Source organism: Parasteatoda tepidariorum, chromosome 10, assembly GCF_982258835.1.
Source record: "Parasteatoda tepidariorum strain Cologne lab strain chromosome 10, Ptep-v5.0, whole genome shotgun sequence".
Lineage (NCBI taxonomy): Eukaryota > Metazoa > Arthropoda > Arachnida > Araneae > Theridiidae > Parasteatoda > Parasteatoda tepidariorum.
This window is the reverse complement of record NC_141764.1, coordinates 76339266-76356283: the sequence shown is the minus strand read 5'-3', so window position 1 is coordinate 76356283 and position 17018 is coordinate 76339266. Positions and strand designations below refer to the sequence as shown.

The 17018-nt window shown below is 27.1% G+C and overlaps 1 protein-coding gene across 17 annotated transcripts in view; it reads left to right on the top strand.

Moving 5' to 3' along the window:
* Positions 1-17018, top strand: part of LOC107436894 (exocyst complex component 4) — a 332756-nt gene that overhangs the window by 53871 nt on the left and 261867 nt on the right. For 2 of the 17 annotated variants that reach the window (XM_071184142.2, XM_043043620.3), the window contains exon 1: positions 5806-5952. The exons of 11 other annotated variants lie outside the window; for them this stretch is intronic. In XM_071184142.2, coding sequence (XP_071040243.2) covers positions 5934-5952 — 19 coding nt within the window. In that variant the 5' untranslated portion in view covers positions 5806-5933. Of the gene's footprint in view, positions 1-5805; positions 5953-5979; positions 6262-17018 lie in introns of those variants that run through there. 4 more of the 17 variants (XM_071184143.2, XM_016051384.4, XM_016051314.4 and 1 more) reach the window with 4 other exon arrangements.

Genomic DNA, 17018 nt, shown 5'->3' with positions numbered 1-17018 from the left:
AATAATACGATACTTATCTCGTATTTAATACTTATCAGTAAAACAATACTTATCACTAATTAAATAGTGTTCAAGTATTTACTTCTTATCAATAGTACAATACTAATCAATAACACAATGCTAATAAATAATACAATACTAATTAATAATAAAATATACATTAATATAATACTTATTAATAATACAATACTTATTAATAATACAATACTTATTAATAATACAATTGTATCTATTATAGTTACACAACTTAAGTTGACTAACTCTTTTGCTTTATTAACAGAAATTATGTAGTTTGATAATTTTGAAGTCATATCTTAACAGGGATATGACATGATATAATTTCGTATTATTTCAGTATTTTCTATTCTTATAACTTTTCAGTGCTCGCCCAAATCTACATAAACTTATTATTTGTAGACTTTATAAATACCCATGAAAAATTTCTGCCTTCTACGATTTTTTGTTTTGTTTAGGTTTTGTATGTTTAACTATCTATGTATCTGATAAGTATTTTAATGCTGATCAATAGCACAATACTTATCACTAATAAAATAATATGAAATAAATAATCCCAAGAAACTAAAGCCACACTTATTGTCAGTGTGACCTTGGATATATGGGACAAATTAGATGCTCTTAATAGATATGTCCTTTATCAAGAATTCGAAAAATCATCAATTGCTGCCCGTTGTTGGAATTTTGGGCATAACTTCAATTTCGGCAATGCCAAAATTATTTCCATTCCTTTCACATCTGCTCATCTTGATACCCTGGAATATTGTTTTATTCACATAAATGCTGATTCCCTTGTCAACAACATTGGTTCCTCACCAACTCTTCTTAGCGCGTGGAAATGCATTTTAGTGTGATTTGCATTTCTCAGCCACAATGGCTTTTCTTGTTCTGTTTTTCATCTCTTTTTCTCTGTCGGCTAGTTCGCTTTTTCTAGTTTTGTTTCTCACTTTTATTTTTCCCATTTTTCGTTGGCAGCTTAGCGTTTTTTTATTTCAAATCACTATAGTTTCTTCTCATGCACGCCTGGCAAATCTTGAAAATGGGCATCTGTTATTGAGCGCTTGAAACATGTCAACTGTTATTTCCAATTTATATATTTTTGAAGCGAATGAAGTTTTTAATCTTTTAAAATAGTATTCAAGTATCTGTTACTAATCAATAATACAATGCTTGTCAATTGTATTATTTTTATTTAGTTGCATAACCTACGTTGACTTACTATTTTACTTCATTTCCAGAATTTGATAATTTTGTAACCTTATCTGAGTGCGTATACAAAGGATGTTACAATTTTTTTACTGTTCTAATATTTTTGTTTCTTACAACTTGTGCAGTACTCGTCTAAATATTCTGAATTGCATTATTCTTAGCGCGTGGAAATATATAATAATATATCTTCTATAAATATATTTCGAAATTCAGTTTCATACGATTGTTTTTGTTTGGGTTTTATATATCTAACTGTCCTAGAACGATGGCTTAGTACGTTTTTGTACAGTACATTTTATTTTTGAAAACTGAAAAATTCTTTAATACCGTGTAATACACAAATACCTAATCTTGTATTTTAACAATGTTTTAAATTTTTATTTTAAACCTTAAATAATTCTTTTTAACACGCTATTTAAATGCAAAACGACGGATTTCTAAATAAAGAAGTAAATCTTCTGTCCAATAACAAAAAATAAAATAATTAATATTATTTTCTACTTATAAATAAACCTTCTCTATGCATATTTTAAAATTATTTTTACTTTTTAATTTAAACTTCCCAATTTTAAAGATAATTACACACATCAAACAAGCTTGTTAGAATCTTTATTTTGATAAAGCATCCCTTTTTTTTTTATATTTAAACATCACAATCATTACTCCCGAGGAAATTGATTTTTAAATACTTTTATCCAACCAAATATCTTTTTATTATTGTTACGATTTATTTTTACTTCTTGGCGACTTTGTTTAACCCATTGTACCCGGCCCTGTTTTTTTATAACCTTGCCCTCATGAATATTCATACCGAATCTCGTGCTGTCTTTGAATCTGAGAAATCTCACATAAAATAAGAAAGGCGGAGCTTCAGTTCCCAGCATCCAATCTCTATTGTTTGTGACTTTATAAACAATGATTTTTGAGTGTTAGTTTTAAAGCGGCTTTATCTTCTAATTTTTTTTTTTTTCCTTCTCTCTTCTATCTCGCCTAAGCTTTCAGTTTGTCTTCTTAAAATTGAATTCACGGCACTCGTTTTCTTAAAAAGAATTTCTTTGTAAGTTGTGAGTTTTAATGAACGCATTTCTTTGTTGGTGTTGAAAGTTTCGAGAGAGAAGGTCTTAATTAAAGTATTAGTTTAAAGACAAATCCCCAGTCTTTTGTATTTTTGTTGCAACGCATTTTTATTTGTTGGCTATTAATGGTTGTTTATTATTATTTTTTTTTTGCATTTCATATACGTGCTCTGAAAGTTAAATAGAAAAAAGGGAAAAATTAAAGGTGAATTTCGTTTGAAGTGTTTATGTTACGCTTTTTAGCAGATTTTAATAATTTATAAATATATTTAGATTAAAATGGTATTCCTCCAATGTTTTAGACTGGGCTATTCTTTGTAGGCTTTGTCGATTTATGAAAGTAGTTTTTAAGCGAATAATTTTTTTCTTCTTTCTGTTTTGAGTTTGTATCAGTTAACTATGACTGGTCTAGATAACCCCCTTTGTGGTTTCCCGTGAAAATGATGCAAAATGTCAATGTTAGAAAAAGCTAGAGTATTGTGACAGAGAAAAGTGCTTGTGATCTAATTCTTTTGATATTTGAAAAGTTATTCCAACGCCAAAAAAGTTATTCTCATGCTAAAAAGCGTCATTCAACGCTAAAAAGCATCATTCAACGCTAATTTTTTTTTATTATAAAGCTAAAAAATTAGTTATTCCGACTCTGAAAGAAAGTTATTTTAAAGATAAAAATGTTGTTTAAAAGCTAAAAATATTCTCATACTACAAATTCTTTCGATGAAACATCAATTAATATTTTGTACTTAGAAATGTGTATAATCGTTATGCGCGTAATCTTTTTTTCTTTTAAATTTTGTTTAACAATTTATTAAAAAATACAAAGATGTGTATTGTTTTGAAATAATTTAATATTTAATAGTTGAATTGGAAATTTATTCTTATTTAAAAATTAAGTTATTTATTGGATAATATTCTAATTTTTACAAATGAGAAAACTTTTTGTCTTCTTAAAATCGGGTACTCGTTTTAAAAAAGAATTTCTTTGTAATTAGTGAGTTTTAATGGGCAAATTCATATGTTGGTGTTGAAAGTTTTGACAAAGAAGGTCTTAATTAAAGTATTAGTTTAAAGACAAATTTCCAGTCTTTTGAATTTTTGTAGCAACTCACTTTTATCTGTTGGCTATTAATGGTTGTTTATTTTTTACATTTAATATACACGCTCAAAAAATTGAATTAAAAAAAAGGAAAACTAGGTAAATTTAATTTGAATTGCCTGTGTTACGCTTTTTAACAGAACTTAATAATTTATAAATATTTAAATTGAAATAGTATATTTCTCCAATGTTTTAGGCTGGGCTATTCTTCGTAGGATCTGCCATCTTATAAAAGTGTATTTTTTTTTAGCGAACATAGTTTTTTTTTAAAATTCTCATTTTTCTCATTAGTTATCTATGACTGATCTAGATAACATCATATATGCCGTCTCGTGAGAATGGTGCAAAATAAAAGCCTGAGTATTTGGAAAATAAAAGTTCTTGTGGTCTATTTTTTTGTTATTTGAAAAGTTCTAACGCTAAGAAAGTTATTTCCACGCTAAAAAGCGTTATTCAGTTCTGATAAAAGTTATTTCAACGCTAAAAAAGCGTTATTCAACGTTAAATAAAAGTAATAATAACGCTAAAGGAATTTATTCCAAACGTTATTCCAACGCTAAATGAAAGTTATTTTAAAACTGAAAAAGTTATTCCAAAGCTTAAAAAGAGTTGAGTTATTCATAATTATTGTAAAATTATTGTAAAAAATTATTGTAAAAGTTATACCATCACCAAAGAAAGTTATTCCAACCCTAAAAAAGTTATTTCAATGCAAAGATTGAGAACTAATTCTTTGATTAAAATGATTAAATTTCTCGCAATAATTATTTTGTTTTAAAAAATTGCCTTGTTAAAAAATTTTTTTCGCCGAAAACTAATAATTTTATTTTTTTTTTAAATTTTATTTTATGACCGCCGTTGAACAGTCGACCCAATTTTAATAATTTTATTAAAGTTATTTTTTGAAGCTTTCATCCTTTTTGATGAAAATTACTAAAATAAATTAATCTTTCATAATTTTTGTATATTTTTACGAGCCCAATTAACTTACAAAGGTATTTTCATAAAATTGGGACTTTTCTTCATTTTAACGTTTTGTTCTGTTTTAATTATCAGCATAGAGGGCGCTGGCTAGATTAATAATCATTAATAACTATTAAAAACTCATAACAGTTAAAAAAATATCATATTTCCTAAAAACGTCATTTCATACAAAAGAAAAAAAAACCTTTCTAAGAACAGCAATTAAATATTAAATAAGAATATTTAAAATTAAATGTAAAGCGTAATAATTGTATGATAAAAAATATTTTGCTGTAAGAGTTTGCACAATTTATTAGCAATATGTAACTTATTTAACGTTTTTTTTGTTCTTTATTTCGTTCAACAATAAAATCCTAAATTATAATATGACAATTTTACTTATTACACCGAAACTAATTGTTCTATTTAAAACCGTTTTCTGCACCAGATCAATGTTTATTCTTCTTTAAAATTTGCGATGTTTAAATCTTGTTTTCATCCGAAACCAAAACTAATTATTATTCAATACCACATTAGATCAAAGTTCATTCTTTAAAATTTACGATGCTCAAATCTTGTTTTCACCCCAAAAATAATGGTTCAATTCAAAATCGTTTTCTGCACCAGATTAATCTAATTTTTAAAAAATCTATTTATTTGAATTTACAGAGCTTAAATCAAGTCAAAATCGTTTTCTACACCAAATCAAAGTCTATTTTTTTTTTAAAAATTTATTATATTTAAATCTTGTTTCTTTTAAAAGCTCTACACCAGATTATTGTACATTCTTTTTAAAATTTGAAATGTTTAAATCTTGTTTTCCTTATTTATAAACTGTTTTCTGCACCTGATTATTGTAAATTATTATTTCTTCCTTTATTATTATTATTATTATTATTGCTTTTTTTTTGTTTTTTTGGTTTTACAAGAATTTTAAATCTATGTAACTTTAATTTTTTATTTTTTTTTGTAAATTGTTTTTATAAAACTTAGTCATAAGGTCGTCTGTCTCTTGCTTTTTTTCTCTTACTTGTTTTGTATAATTTTATGTATAAATAAGATTCATGTAAAATTTATAAGCACATCGTTTTCTGAGAGGGAAAAAAAAAAAAAACTTAAAAGAGTTAAATTTTTTTTGCCGCAATATGATTTATCTTGTTTTGCCTTCTGATTGTATGATACTTTCTTATGATTAAAAAAGAATTTAGGTGGAGAAAAAATATATTTAAAATTTTAGAGGAAAAAAAAGTCATTACAGTGACAACAAATAACGTCAAGTATGGGATAACTACAGATGCTCAGACGAGGAGAGGTGATTGTTGCTAACCCCCTTCCCCTTTGTTTGCGGCTGATTTCTATTCTGCACGCGTGTCACGTGACATGTCTGGCAGGATAGGGTTAAGGCTTTTCCTTTGGCGCGAAATGGGCGACTCGCCAACAAAAAAAAATTCTTCCTAAACATTATTCGTAGTCCTTCAATGCTCGTTACGGTTTGGATCGAGAATACAAACGAAAGTTTTTTTTAGTTTTTCGCGAGGATCTACTCGGGAATAGTTTTTTTTCTTTTTCGAACGATGACTAAGATACTGAACGGTAAGCTGAAAGTTTTTTTAGTCTATTTTAGTTAGCTAATAGTGATAGTTCTTTTGGTGATTTCCATCTCAGTTCTGGTGATGGTGGATAAGAATAAATTACGCAACCAGTTGTGGTACGATGAATGAAGTGATTTTCCTTTTGTTTGTTCATATTATAGATAATTTTTTTATTGTTATATTGCCATGCGCTTCGGGGTGTGTCATAAGAACGAATGACGTCACTGGCTAATTTCTTGCAACTGATAAAATTCAGTAATTTTTTTGTTCGTTCTTCGTTGAGTATCATTATTATAAAAACGAATACTTGGTATGCATTTCTCGTATGATGATATCATTTCTATCAATTGCCGTTATGTGTCAACATTAGATTTTAACCAGATAGCCTTTATTATTGCTTGCAAGCATACTAATGCTGTTATTAATCATATGTGTGGTTGATTTTAACTGATGGCTTTTAGATTGAAATTGATGGATTGTTTAGATTAAAATTGATTGATTGAAGTCGAAATTAGCTTGATTGCATGTTTATTAATAGCATCTGTTTTATCTGTTCACTGATTGTGTGTGTATCTACCTGAGATATCTCTGTAATATCAACACAAGATTTATTTTTTGCCTAAAGGTGTTATTTGTTTTTGAAAAAAAAAAAAAGTCTTACTTTTATCTGTTTGCATACTTTTTAATGCTTATCAAGAACACACAGAATGTTTATATGTTTTCTTGGCTGCAATTATTTAGTTTATTATCTATTGTATTTTTGTTACCTTTTTTTTATTAATTATCTATTTAAATTAAGTATGAAATCATATCCGAATGTACTTAAATACCAGAAAATTTTAATAATTTAGTAAAATAAAATAAAAAGCTTGGGCAATATTAAGCCACTTTTTCTGATTTTCTGAAGGATGTATTTTTATGAGTGTTTCTGGTAATAAACATTAAAATTTCCATATTAGGCCGTAAAATAATTTTGTGTGATGTTCTTTTATCAAGCATAGTATAATATCGGAAACTTGAAAAATATAAACAATACAAAGCAATGTAAAAATACTGAAATTAATGTAAAAAATGTTAGTAAATAATGTAAAAAATTTAAGTAAGTAATGTAAAAAATGTAAAAATTTAAAATGTAAAAATACCATGTTTCGGAAAAGTGCGACTTATAAATATTTTGCTACCATTATTATATACACGACTGGATAAAGATTTGTCTATTAATTTGTTCGATTTTAAATTTTTTCTCTTTCGTTTTTATGATGATGTGAGTTGATTTCATGTAAATTAGTGGTGTGGAATGGTAGACATAAATTGCATGAATTAACTTCCATTCACCTAAATTATTTTCTCTAATTATATCATTAAAATTTGATTATTTACCTTAGGATAAACCTGATACTAAAAATATTTTTAACTCAATAAAATAATAATATTGACACCTTATTTTAAGATTATGTTTATTTTTCTTTTATTTACATTACTTGGTTTTCTTGATTATGCCGTTCAATATAAGGGGCGTTCAATTATTGACGCATTTTAAGTAGGAGGGGATTTGCAATTTACTTACTTTTGCGGATATATGAGGGAAAGAAAGAAATCTAAACTCACCCAGATCATGGTTACGCAATAGTTGAGCGTTCTAAAGGTGTATTTAAGTTATGTCATACTTGTGTTATACTTACGAGGGGGAGTTATATATTAAGGGTGTAGTTCTGTCTTATCTATACTAAATCAAGATTTTATTCACGGAGAAAATGATATTGTCCCGAAACTGGACGATACTTCATTAGATATCGATTTTTTTAAATATCGGCATGTTATTTTATCATGCATTCTCACAATGTATTTCGAATTCTGTCTTATCGATAACGTTAATTATTAAACACGTTAGTATCGAGATCATTATCAAAGACGATAATTATCGAGTACAATAATATCGATAGTATTATCGATGACTAATTATCGAATGCTATGTTATCGTTTATAAATTAAAATTTTTTTATTTGGGGTAATGAAGTTATTGACCAATGTAAAATGAATATAAATTATGTGAATAGAAAACAAATTACTCGATGTAGATGTCTTGTGAAATATCTGTAATTACAATCAGTATATCGCGATATTAAAATTTCAATATCACTCAAAACTAATACTTAAAATTAAAATAAAATAATTCTGGTAGGAGACTACAGTGAGTTAGGAGTACTTTATGGCAGCTGGGCTCATACAGGGGTGAAGGTAAATGGGTCACGAAATCGAGTCTATTAAAAGTTTTTTTCCACCTGTACTTGAATGTATATGCGAGTTAAGTTTTACTTAAAAATTTTATATGATATACAAGAATAAGTTCTTTAGAAGAGTTCACATGCCTTCTAAAAATGCAAAATTTATTTAAGGTTTTATTTTCTAATTCGCTTACGTTAGTTGGATGCCTGCAATGAACGTCATCGTGGGTATCGATCCTGATTGGTTGCTAAAACGTGGCATTGCTTATGTTAGCTATTCGTTTTGTTATGTTTAGTTCGTTCTGGTTAAGTCTAGCAAATATTAAGTCAATATGCAATCTTGTAATCGGTTATCGTATCGTACAATAATCTCGAAACTTATTGAATTCTTGTAAATTAAATAAATATGTAATTAATACTTAGCAAAACAAAAGAAATGAGCTATTAATTTTCTTTATTAGCGAAAAAAGACCGACAATAGGTTGAGGTGTGGGTAAGATGGTTGGGTATCAGCGATCTTCTTCTTCTCGAGTTAAGAGTGTATTTCATTGTCGCACAGGGCAATAAAATTAGACTCTGGAAGTAACGAATGACTCAAGTGCGGCTCACATACTCATACATATACGGTATATATACGGTGCATATACTTATATACGGTTTGTAGCATGGTTCTAGTGGCTCAGTGTCTTATGAAATTCCTATTGACCTTATGGTTTTTGAGAATAATTTTATTTATTTGCATCATACTCGGCGGCAAAGATGGTCCGTATTTCTTTTTAGCTTTGGCAATAAAAAAAAATGTAATTACCAAGCGTGTGAGTTGTCATAAGCATGAAAACATAAACATGTTTAAAAATTTTTGATGGAATATTCTTTTCTCGCGTGGACCACGAAAAGCTGAAAGAAACGGATCTATAACTAGGGAAGAATTGAAAGGTTAAAAGTGAATAGTTCATTTATAGTATTCTATATATTGTGTTTTAAATTATTCTTTGCAGGTTTAATAATAATAATTTTGTTCATTGTTTTTGTTATAACTTCTTAATAGTTAAGTCATTTAGCAGTTTTGCAGTGATGTTTAAAAGTTTTGAATTCCACAATTGAGTTTTTAACGGAGTTCTGAATCTTTAATAGCATTTGTTTTTGAAAAGCATAATTATTGTTTTGTTTCTGAAAGTTTATCTATTGCATGTCATTTATCTCAATTTCAAATTTTTTTAATTTCAGTATCTTATTATTGATTAAAAATTAAAGCTTTTTATAGATGAGTTTGTTTTAAAGTTTTAATAATCTTAAGATTTCACTCTGTAATACATTTCAAATGGGATTAATTTAAAAGCGAGCGAAACAAGCATGCTTTGTAAAACAAACCATATAAGATCAGCGAGCAGGGGCCGGAACCCACTAGTAACCATATACTATTCTATTAAAAACTTCAAAACTCTTATTACGAATTCAGAGAAAAATATTACATAAGCAAAATTTCATCCTTATGTATTTTAATGGAGAAGTTAAATTTTTTTCTAATGAATATTTGATCACCATTTCACTGGAAGTTAGATAAAATCATTGTAGATTTCTACTACTCATGGTATTAATTACAGCAATATTATTCTGGTTACATTAAAAAATAATTATCAGCAGTTTATGCTTTTGGTTTTATGTCATTTAAGTGCTATTTTTTTATATTTTCAATCCTGAATGTAGATTAAAGAGTTTATTGCAAGTTGAACACACGGTTACTTAAACTCTGAATTTAGAATTACATTGAATAGTATCTGTGATAAACAAACATTTATTTCAGAAATAGCGCAAATTAGATTGGGATAACTCAAGATTTTTTTAAAATTGATCTTGGATACTTTCATATCCCTTATTTCAAATCTGCAATAGGTTTCCTAGCTGCAGTTTTTTTTCTCTAAAAATATATTTTTAGTTTATTTCTCCGAAATCCACAAGTTTATGCCATCTGACTAGTGCAAAAACATTATTTTAGGCGAAATTTTTCAAATTTGAGTTTATTATAAATTTAGAATATCTCTACTCTTGGGGCTTTCTGAGAATACTTTACTATTGTTTGTACTCTAATTATTTACAAAGTTACAGCAGTTTTTGTGCAACTTGATAACAGTGGATACACTAATGATTTTAAGTCTTTAAATGCGTTAACTCAGAATCAGATTTTTTTTTACACATTTTACACGATATCTCATGTTGTTTTTAAAGTAATTGTCTACAATTTTTCATATGTGTTTATGGTTATAGCGCACATGTTTTGAACTTACAGACTGAGAGAAAAAATAGTAGAATTTCATTTTTTCTGCGCGTTTTTTTGCAAAGTGCGGAAATTTTTAAAAAATTGCTTTTAATTGCCTAACACAGTAACAGTAATATATGCACTTGCTTTCAAGATATTATTTCAAAACACAGATGATAGCCTTCTAAATGAAATCCTCAAAGGTTTTTTTTGTTTTAGGTCAGTGTTTCGCAAACTTATGACTTTTGTGTACCCTTTCTAAATTTTTCGTAACGCTGTGTACCACCAATAAAATAATGAATGTATTTTTTTAAAAATGTTTATTTAGAATGGGTAATAATGTTAAAAATCACAACTGGCAGTTGACGCCACTAATTATTAACTGTTAACTCTGCAAAAAATGGCCAATAGAAAAATGCGTAATCGTAAATTTTCATGGCTAGCTTTGTTTTTAAATAAAAAAAATTTGAAATTTTCGTTTGTTGCAAGATATTTCGCATAAGAACGCATACCCCCGCTAAACTGTTCCCGTACCCCTGGGGGTACGTGTACCACACTTTGGGAAACACTGTTTTAGGCGATAGAAATTTTTTACAGTGTTTAGCGTATAGGCAAAAAAATTCCTAATTTTTACGTAAAATTAGGCATATAAAAAGAAAATAACAGTAATGATAATTTTTTGTTACTAGTTTTCTATGTTTTTACACATAGTAAGACAAACTAGTTTTTTAAAATTTCAGATAAATATTTAAAAAAAAAAGTTGTCGAAACTAGTAGGATACCTTTAAAACGTTATGCATAACAGGGGATAGCATACATGTTGCGATTAACTTCTAGGATGGTTAGGGCACATCATCAAGATTAAAATTGCAAGGGACCTATGCCCAGAAATGTCGTCGTACGCGGCTAGGGGCGCTTACCCTGTAATGAACTGTTTCTTCGTGTGCGTTTTAACAGGTCATTATAGGGTAAGCTAACTTCCCTAGAAGTTAGAACCCTGTTACTCTGTTCTTGCTTATATTTAAAAGCTTTAACCCTGTTCTTGCAAATCTTTAATAGTTTTTACCCTGTTCTTGCAGATTTTTATTAGATTTTACCCAGTTCTTGCAGATATTTAATAGCTTTAACGCTGTTCTTGCAGATTTTTAAAAGCTTTTACCCTGTTCTTGCAGATTTTTTAATAGCCTTTACCCAATTGTTGCAGATTTTTAATAGCTTTTACCCTGTTCTTGCAGATATTTAATAGCTTTAACCCTATTTTTGCAAATATTTAATAGCAACTCTCAGATTTTTAATAGCTTTAAATTAGAAAATCCTTTAATTAATTTTTTTCCTTATAAAACTCACCTTAAAATAGAGCAGCGCATTTTTTTCCTGCTATCACATTATTTTTCTCCTTTAATATATTCCATAGAATTGAAATTTGTGAACAGTTTTAAAGTGTAAATTTATTTTTATTGAGGAAAAAAGTTTACCTATATTATGGCAAATTTAAAATATGTATGTTTTTTTAAAGATAAATGTATGTTATTTTGAAGAGTGACGATGAAAAAAAAAATATAATTAACATAGATGTGTGTGCAATGCAATATTTATAAAACGGGTGTATCGATATTTCGCATTTTAATAAAGCTCCGTCATTTTTTATACTAGTTAATTAAAGTGAGCTAGCTGAAAACAGCTTCAAACGTGACTAAGTTATGCATAATTTGTTTTGTTTTGTCTATTTTCTACACTCCTCAATTTAATTGACGTTTACCTTCCTATAAAATCTCAAATAAAAAAGTATGAATAAGCTTTTATGATGGTGTAGATTAAAGTATATTTTAGGTCTGTTGAATTAGTTATTTTCGAAGTATTGTTGAGGTAGCAGTAATTATTATTATTTTAAGATGACAATTAGAAGTCTGTTTAGAAGAAATTAGGATCCGTTAACAGACCCTTCTCAAAATATCTTTTTATAAAAATGGATCCTTCACAAAATAATTTAACTTTTAATCGGACCCTTCACAAATTTGTTTATCTTCATTATTGTTTTGTTAATCGAATAAACCCTTCCCAGAGGGGGGGGGGAAGAAAGACGGTTCAGGACAAACTAAGTTTTCCAAGTTTCCATAAGTTTAAATTCCCAATGTAGTATTCTAAGAAAATATTTCTACGTTTACAAACATCGTGTGCACATTCTTATTAATATTAAATCATAATTTTTTTGTAAATAAATAATTGATCAATTTATATTTATTCATAAAATTAATTAATAAAATATTATGTAAATAAAAATTAATTTCTGGCAATTTTTTAAATAAAATATTATAAATTTAAGAATTGTTTAAGTTTACTTAATGCGTAACACATTAAAAGTGATACATTACTGAGTTGTGTTATTTAAAATATGTCAATTGAAATTATTAAAAATGTGAGTGATTTTGTTTCCGTTATTCGTCTGAAATGAATATTCTGATGGTTGAGCAGTATAGGCTAAATACCAAATAACAGGACCCTATTTGCATAAATTTCCCAAAGGTAAGACCTTGGTAGAAAGAATGTGACTTTAACGCTTATTTTATATTCACAAATTATGAATAGTTTTTTCACTATTTTACAAAAACAGGACCTTTCACATAATCTCTGGACAGCCCTGCGAGTATTAAACATATGCATGGGATGAGATCTGATCCCTAAATTTTCCGAACAAAGTGGCATGGCCAGTTATTCTTTAGCCGTAGTATCCAACCCTTTTGTGTCTAATGCACATTTCAGATTATATTGATTGGTCAGCGGGAATCCGGGGGGTGAATTTATAGTTAAAATTTAGACTTTTACATACACTGAGAAATAAAGTATGGCCACAACTACCAGAATATGGTAAATTTTTTCTACCATGTTTCTGGTTCTATGAGAACGCCACTTTTTTGCAATGCGCTTTAGTAACGATTTTGATAAAATTTACATTAAAATATCGTTGAAAAATTTGTGATAAAATTTATTAAATGTGGTAAGATTTTTAAATTTTATCATGATACCTTGGAGCATGGTCTTAAAACCATTTGTACGGTTAAATTTATTTTTTAGTTTTGTATTTTTTACTAAATGTGTATTAATAAAAACTATACTTTTGGAAACCAGAATTTCCTGTGAACCATTACCATATGAATGGAAAAATTACCAAATGCATGGTTTAAATATCGTATATTTTAGTTTTATTTCCTGAAATATTATTGCCATGCAGTACGGTAATTTTTCCAGAATTTTCTTTCTCCGTGTGGCATTTTATTAACCCCCTTAACACCGTCAGTACTACAGCACTGCAAACTTTCCAAAATAACTACCTGTAAACTGAAGTACAATAACACAAAAATATATGCAGTAGGCGTTTGCGAAATTGAAATTAGCACAATTTGAAGGTGTATGTACTACTCTATTATATACAGGTATATAATATTAATAAAACTAAACTACTATTAAATAAAAAAGACTACTGTTAATAAAACTACTATTAAATAAAAAAAGCAAAACTTAGATTAAGGTATTAAGTTAATAATAATAGAACACTGAAGTTTTATTCTATAGAATTAAATTGATTTCTTGGAATCAGTGTTCTAGTCCGGTTAATTTAAAACTATCTTTTATTGCCTTTTTATCATCCTGTATTGGAATCTAAATATATTTTATGAGGATAAAAGATAAAAAGTTTCAGAATAGCTAGTCGGAAGGGGCAAAGAAGATGAAATTTCGTTGCTTTTTTAATTCTTGTTTCCTCAAATCTTTTTAGTTTTTTTTTTTTATGGTTTTTAGATTGTTTAAGGAGCAGAAAAAAATCATAGATTAGTAACAAGCAACTAACTTTCACAATTCTTTGTACTTAAAGGATAAAAAAGAAACATGTTTTACCCAGATTATTATAGAAATTCTTAAAAACAGTATTTTTTAATTTTTTATTGCACAACCGTAAGATCGTAATCTTAAACTATGAAAACGTAATGATTACGTTTTTCACAATTTCACCAACACAAATAAATTATGTTTTTAAATCTCAAAATTGCTTTCATAGAAGGACTTTTTTTAAAAATCTACTTCTGTATTATAAATTCATACGAAATAGTTAATAGCTCATTCAAACTTGTTACCGTTCGTAAATTATTTAGTCTTTTAACATAAAAGTTGAATAAATTCAATATGAGACATCCTCTACCGCTTTAGTAATTAAATTATTAATATTAAATTGTTTTAACGAAAGTTGAAACGCGTGAAACTTGTTAAAAATAAATCAAACGATAATTTTTAGGAAATATTAATATCTGTAAATATTTTAATTACAGATAACTTTTATTTTAAATGTTATTATTTACTTTGACTAAAATTTTAAGTGTTTATTATTACATTCAATTAATTTTTTTATAATTTATTTATAGTTTTCCTTAAAATAAAATGCATTTTCAAATTACTATCGTTTATCGTTATCGTTTTCATTCTCAATTCTTCTAAATTTGTTAGAAGAATTAAGTTATGTAACATCTTTCGGAATCCATTTTAAAGGAAGTTCTTTGTTAAAGGTACTTGTACTTATAGTTTTGTTGTGTTTTTTGTTGAAGTTAATATTTGTATTTGTCGATTCATTTTTATTAGTTTTTCTTTCTATAAATCAGAATCTATAAATCATTCCTGCAATTATGTTTGTATGATTTATATTAGCATCTATTTTTGTTCTATAGGTAACTTTGCTATTCACAAAATTTTTGTGTTTCACAATTTTTTTTATATGAATCGTATAAATACTTCTTATAATAGCATCTTTCTATAAAGTAATGTCCTCCTTTAAATTAATTGAGTTAAATTCTGATATTTCTTTTACTGCTTGCTTTATTTTAAATAATCTATCATTAACGTGAATTCAAGATTCCATGATAAATTTTTATTTTTGAAAATTCTTTGCTAAAATAAACATTTAAAGTGAAAAAAAAGAGTGTAACTTCAATTAGCCAACGATTTTATTTTCAAATCATTTTTCAATTACCACTTTTAAGTTCGTAAAGCGTAAACTTACTGTAACTAGTAATAGAGTAATAAAAAATAGAAAAGTAAAAAATAAGAATATCGTGTATAATCATAATTATTAATAAACATAAATATATCTACAATAATAATTATTAATAAGCATGATGGTAACAACATGAATCATGATTAATAATAACAACGTTTTAATATAACAATTAATAATAACAACGTTTTAATATAACAATTAATAATAACAACAATTGTTATCTAACAACAATTGTAACAATAACAACAATTGTTAACTATCTCACAAAAATTTATAAAAATAATACTTGCATGTAATAAACTATATGAGGTATAATTTTTCTCGAGCAATAGTTTGTAAATTGTTTCTAATATGAAACTTATTTTAACATATATCGTTTTTAATCTTAAGTTGTTTACTTATGTAACTGTATTCAATAGTAATTTTATAAATAATATATATTTCATTTTAACTTGTCTTGTATAAACATTAGCGAATGAAATTTATAATTTCAAAGTATAATTTATTATATCTTGTGATTATAGCTAAACCTTGACCTTCTATAGCTAAAGGCAAAGTCTGTAGTAAAACTTCTGTTTACGCTTTACATAATTGTATGTTATAGTAACGCGATCAACTTCAAATTGAATCACAGGCATTTAGTATTATTAGAATATGCGTGAAAATGAACGAATAGTACTTTATTTGCGACAATATTCAATTGAATTCATCTGCTTCAGGTTTAATGGAATTGCATTATTCTGTCGTTGCTGTTACTTCCTGGTCATTTGGTCCTGACAAATAAGATTCAAGGTCGATTTGAAAATCACGTGCTTTGTTAAGTCATCACGGTGGTTATGCAAGTAAATGTTAAAACACGTATAGGTTCTTATGTCATTAGGGAAAAAAAACAAAAATAATTTTGTAAAATATAGGAATACAACTAATGGAATTACCTTTTTTTCCTTTTTCATTTACACCATGTAATGATTTGAAATTGACACCATAAAATTTTCTCTGTAATCGTTTGAACCAAGTGGAACTTTTTTTTTTCAGAAATAACTATTTTAAGAATACTATTTAAGGACATTGGGTTTCAAAACCAGCTCAATATACGAAACGTATTTTTTGTTCGATTTTTGGGAAAAGCTTCCCTTGCGCTAATTTAATTAAACAGGGACATCTTTCTTTCTTTTTAAATTTTTTTTGTTTAAAAATTTATCTATTTAAAAACTTAATATTTAATGTAAAATTTTTTTCTGAGAAATAATTATTTTAAGAGTACTATTTATGGGCCTTTGCTTTCAAAAGCATCTTAAGCTACTCGTTATTCGAAATTAATTTTTTGTTCGATTTTTGGGAATAGCTTCCCTTTCGCCAATTCAATTAACCAAGGTTATCTTTCTTTCTTTTTAAAATTTTTTTGTTAAAAAATTTATCTATTTTAAAACTTAATATTTAATGTAAAAAAATTTTCTGAGAAATAATTATTTTAAGAATACTATTTATGGGCATTAAGTTTCAAAACCATCTCAACCTACTCGTTATTCGAAACGTACATATTC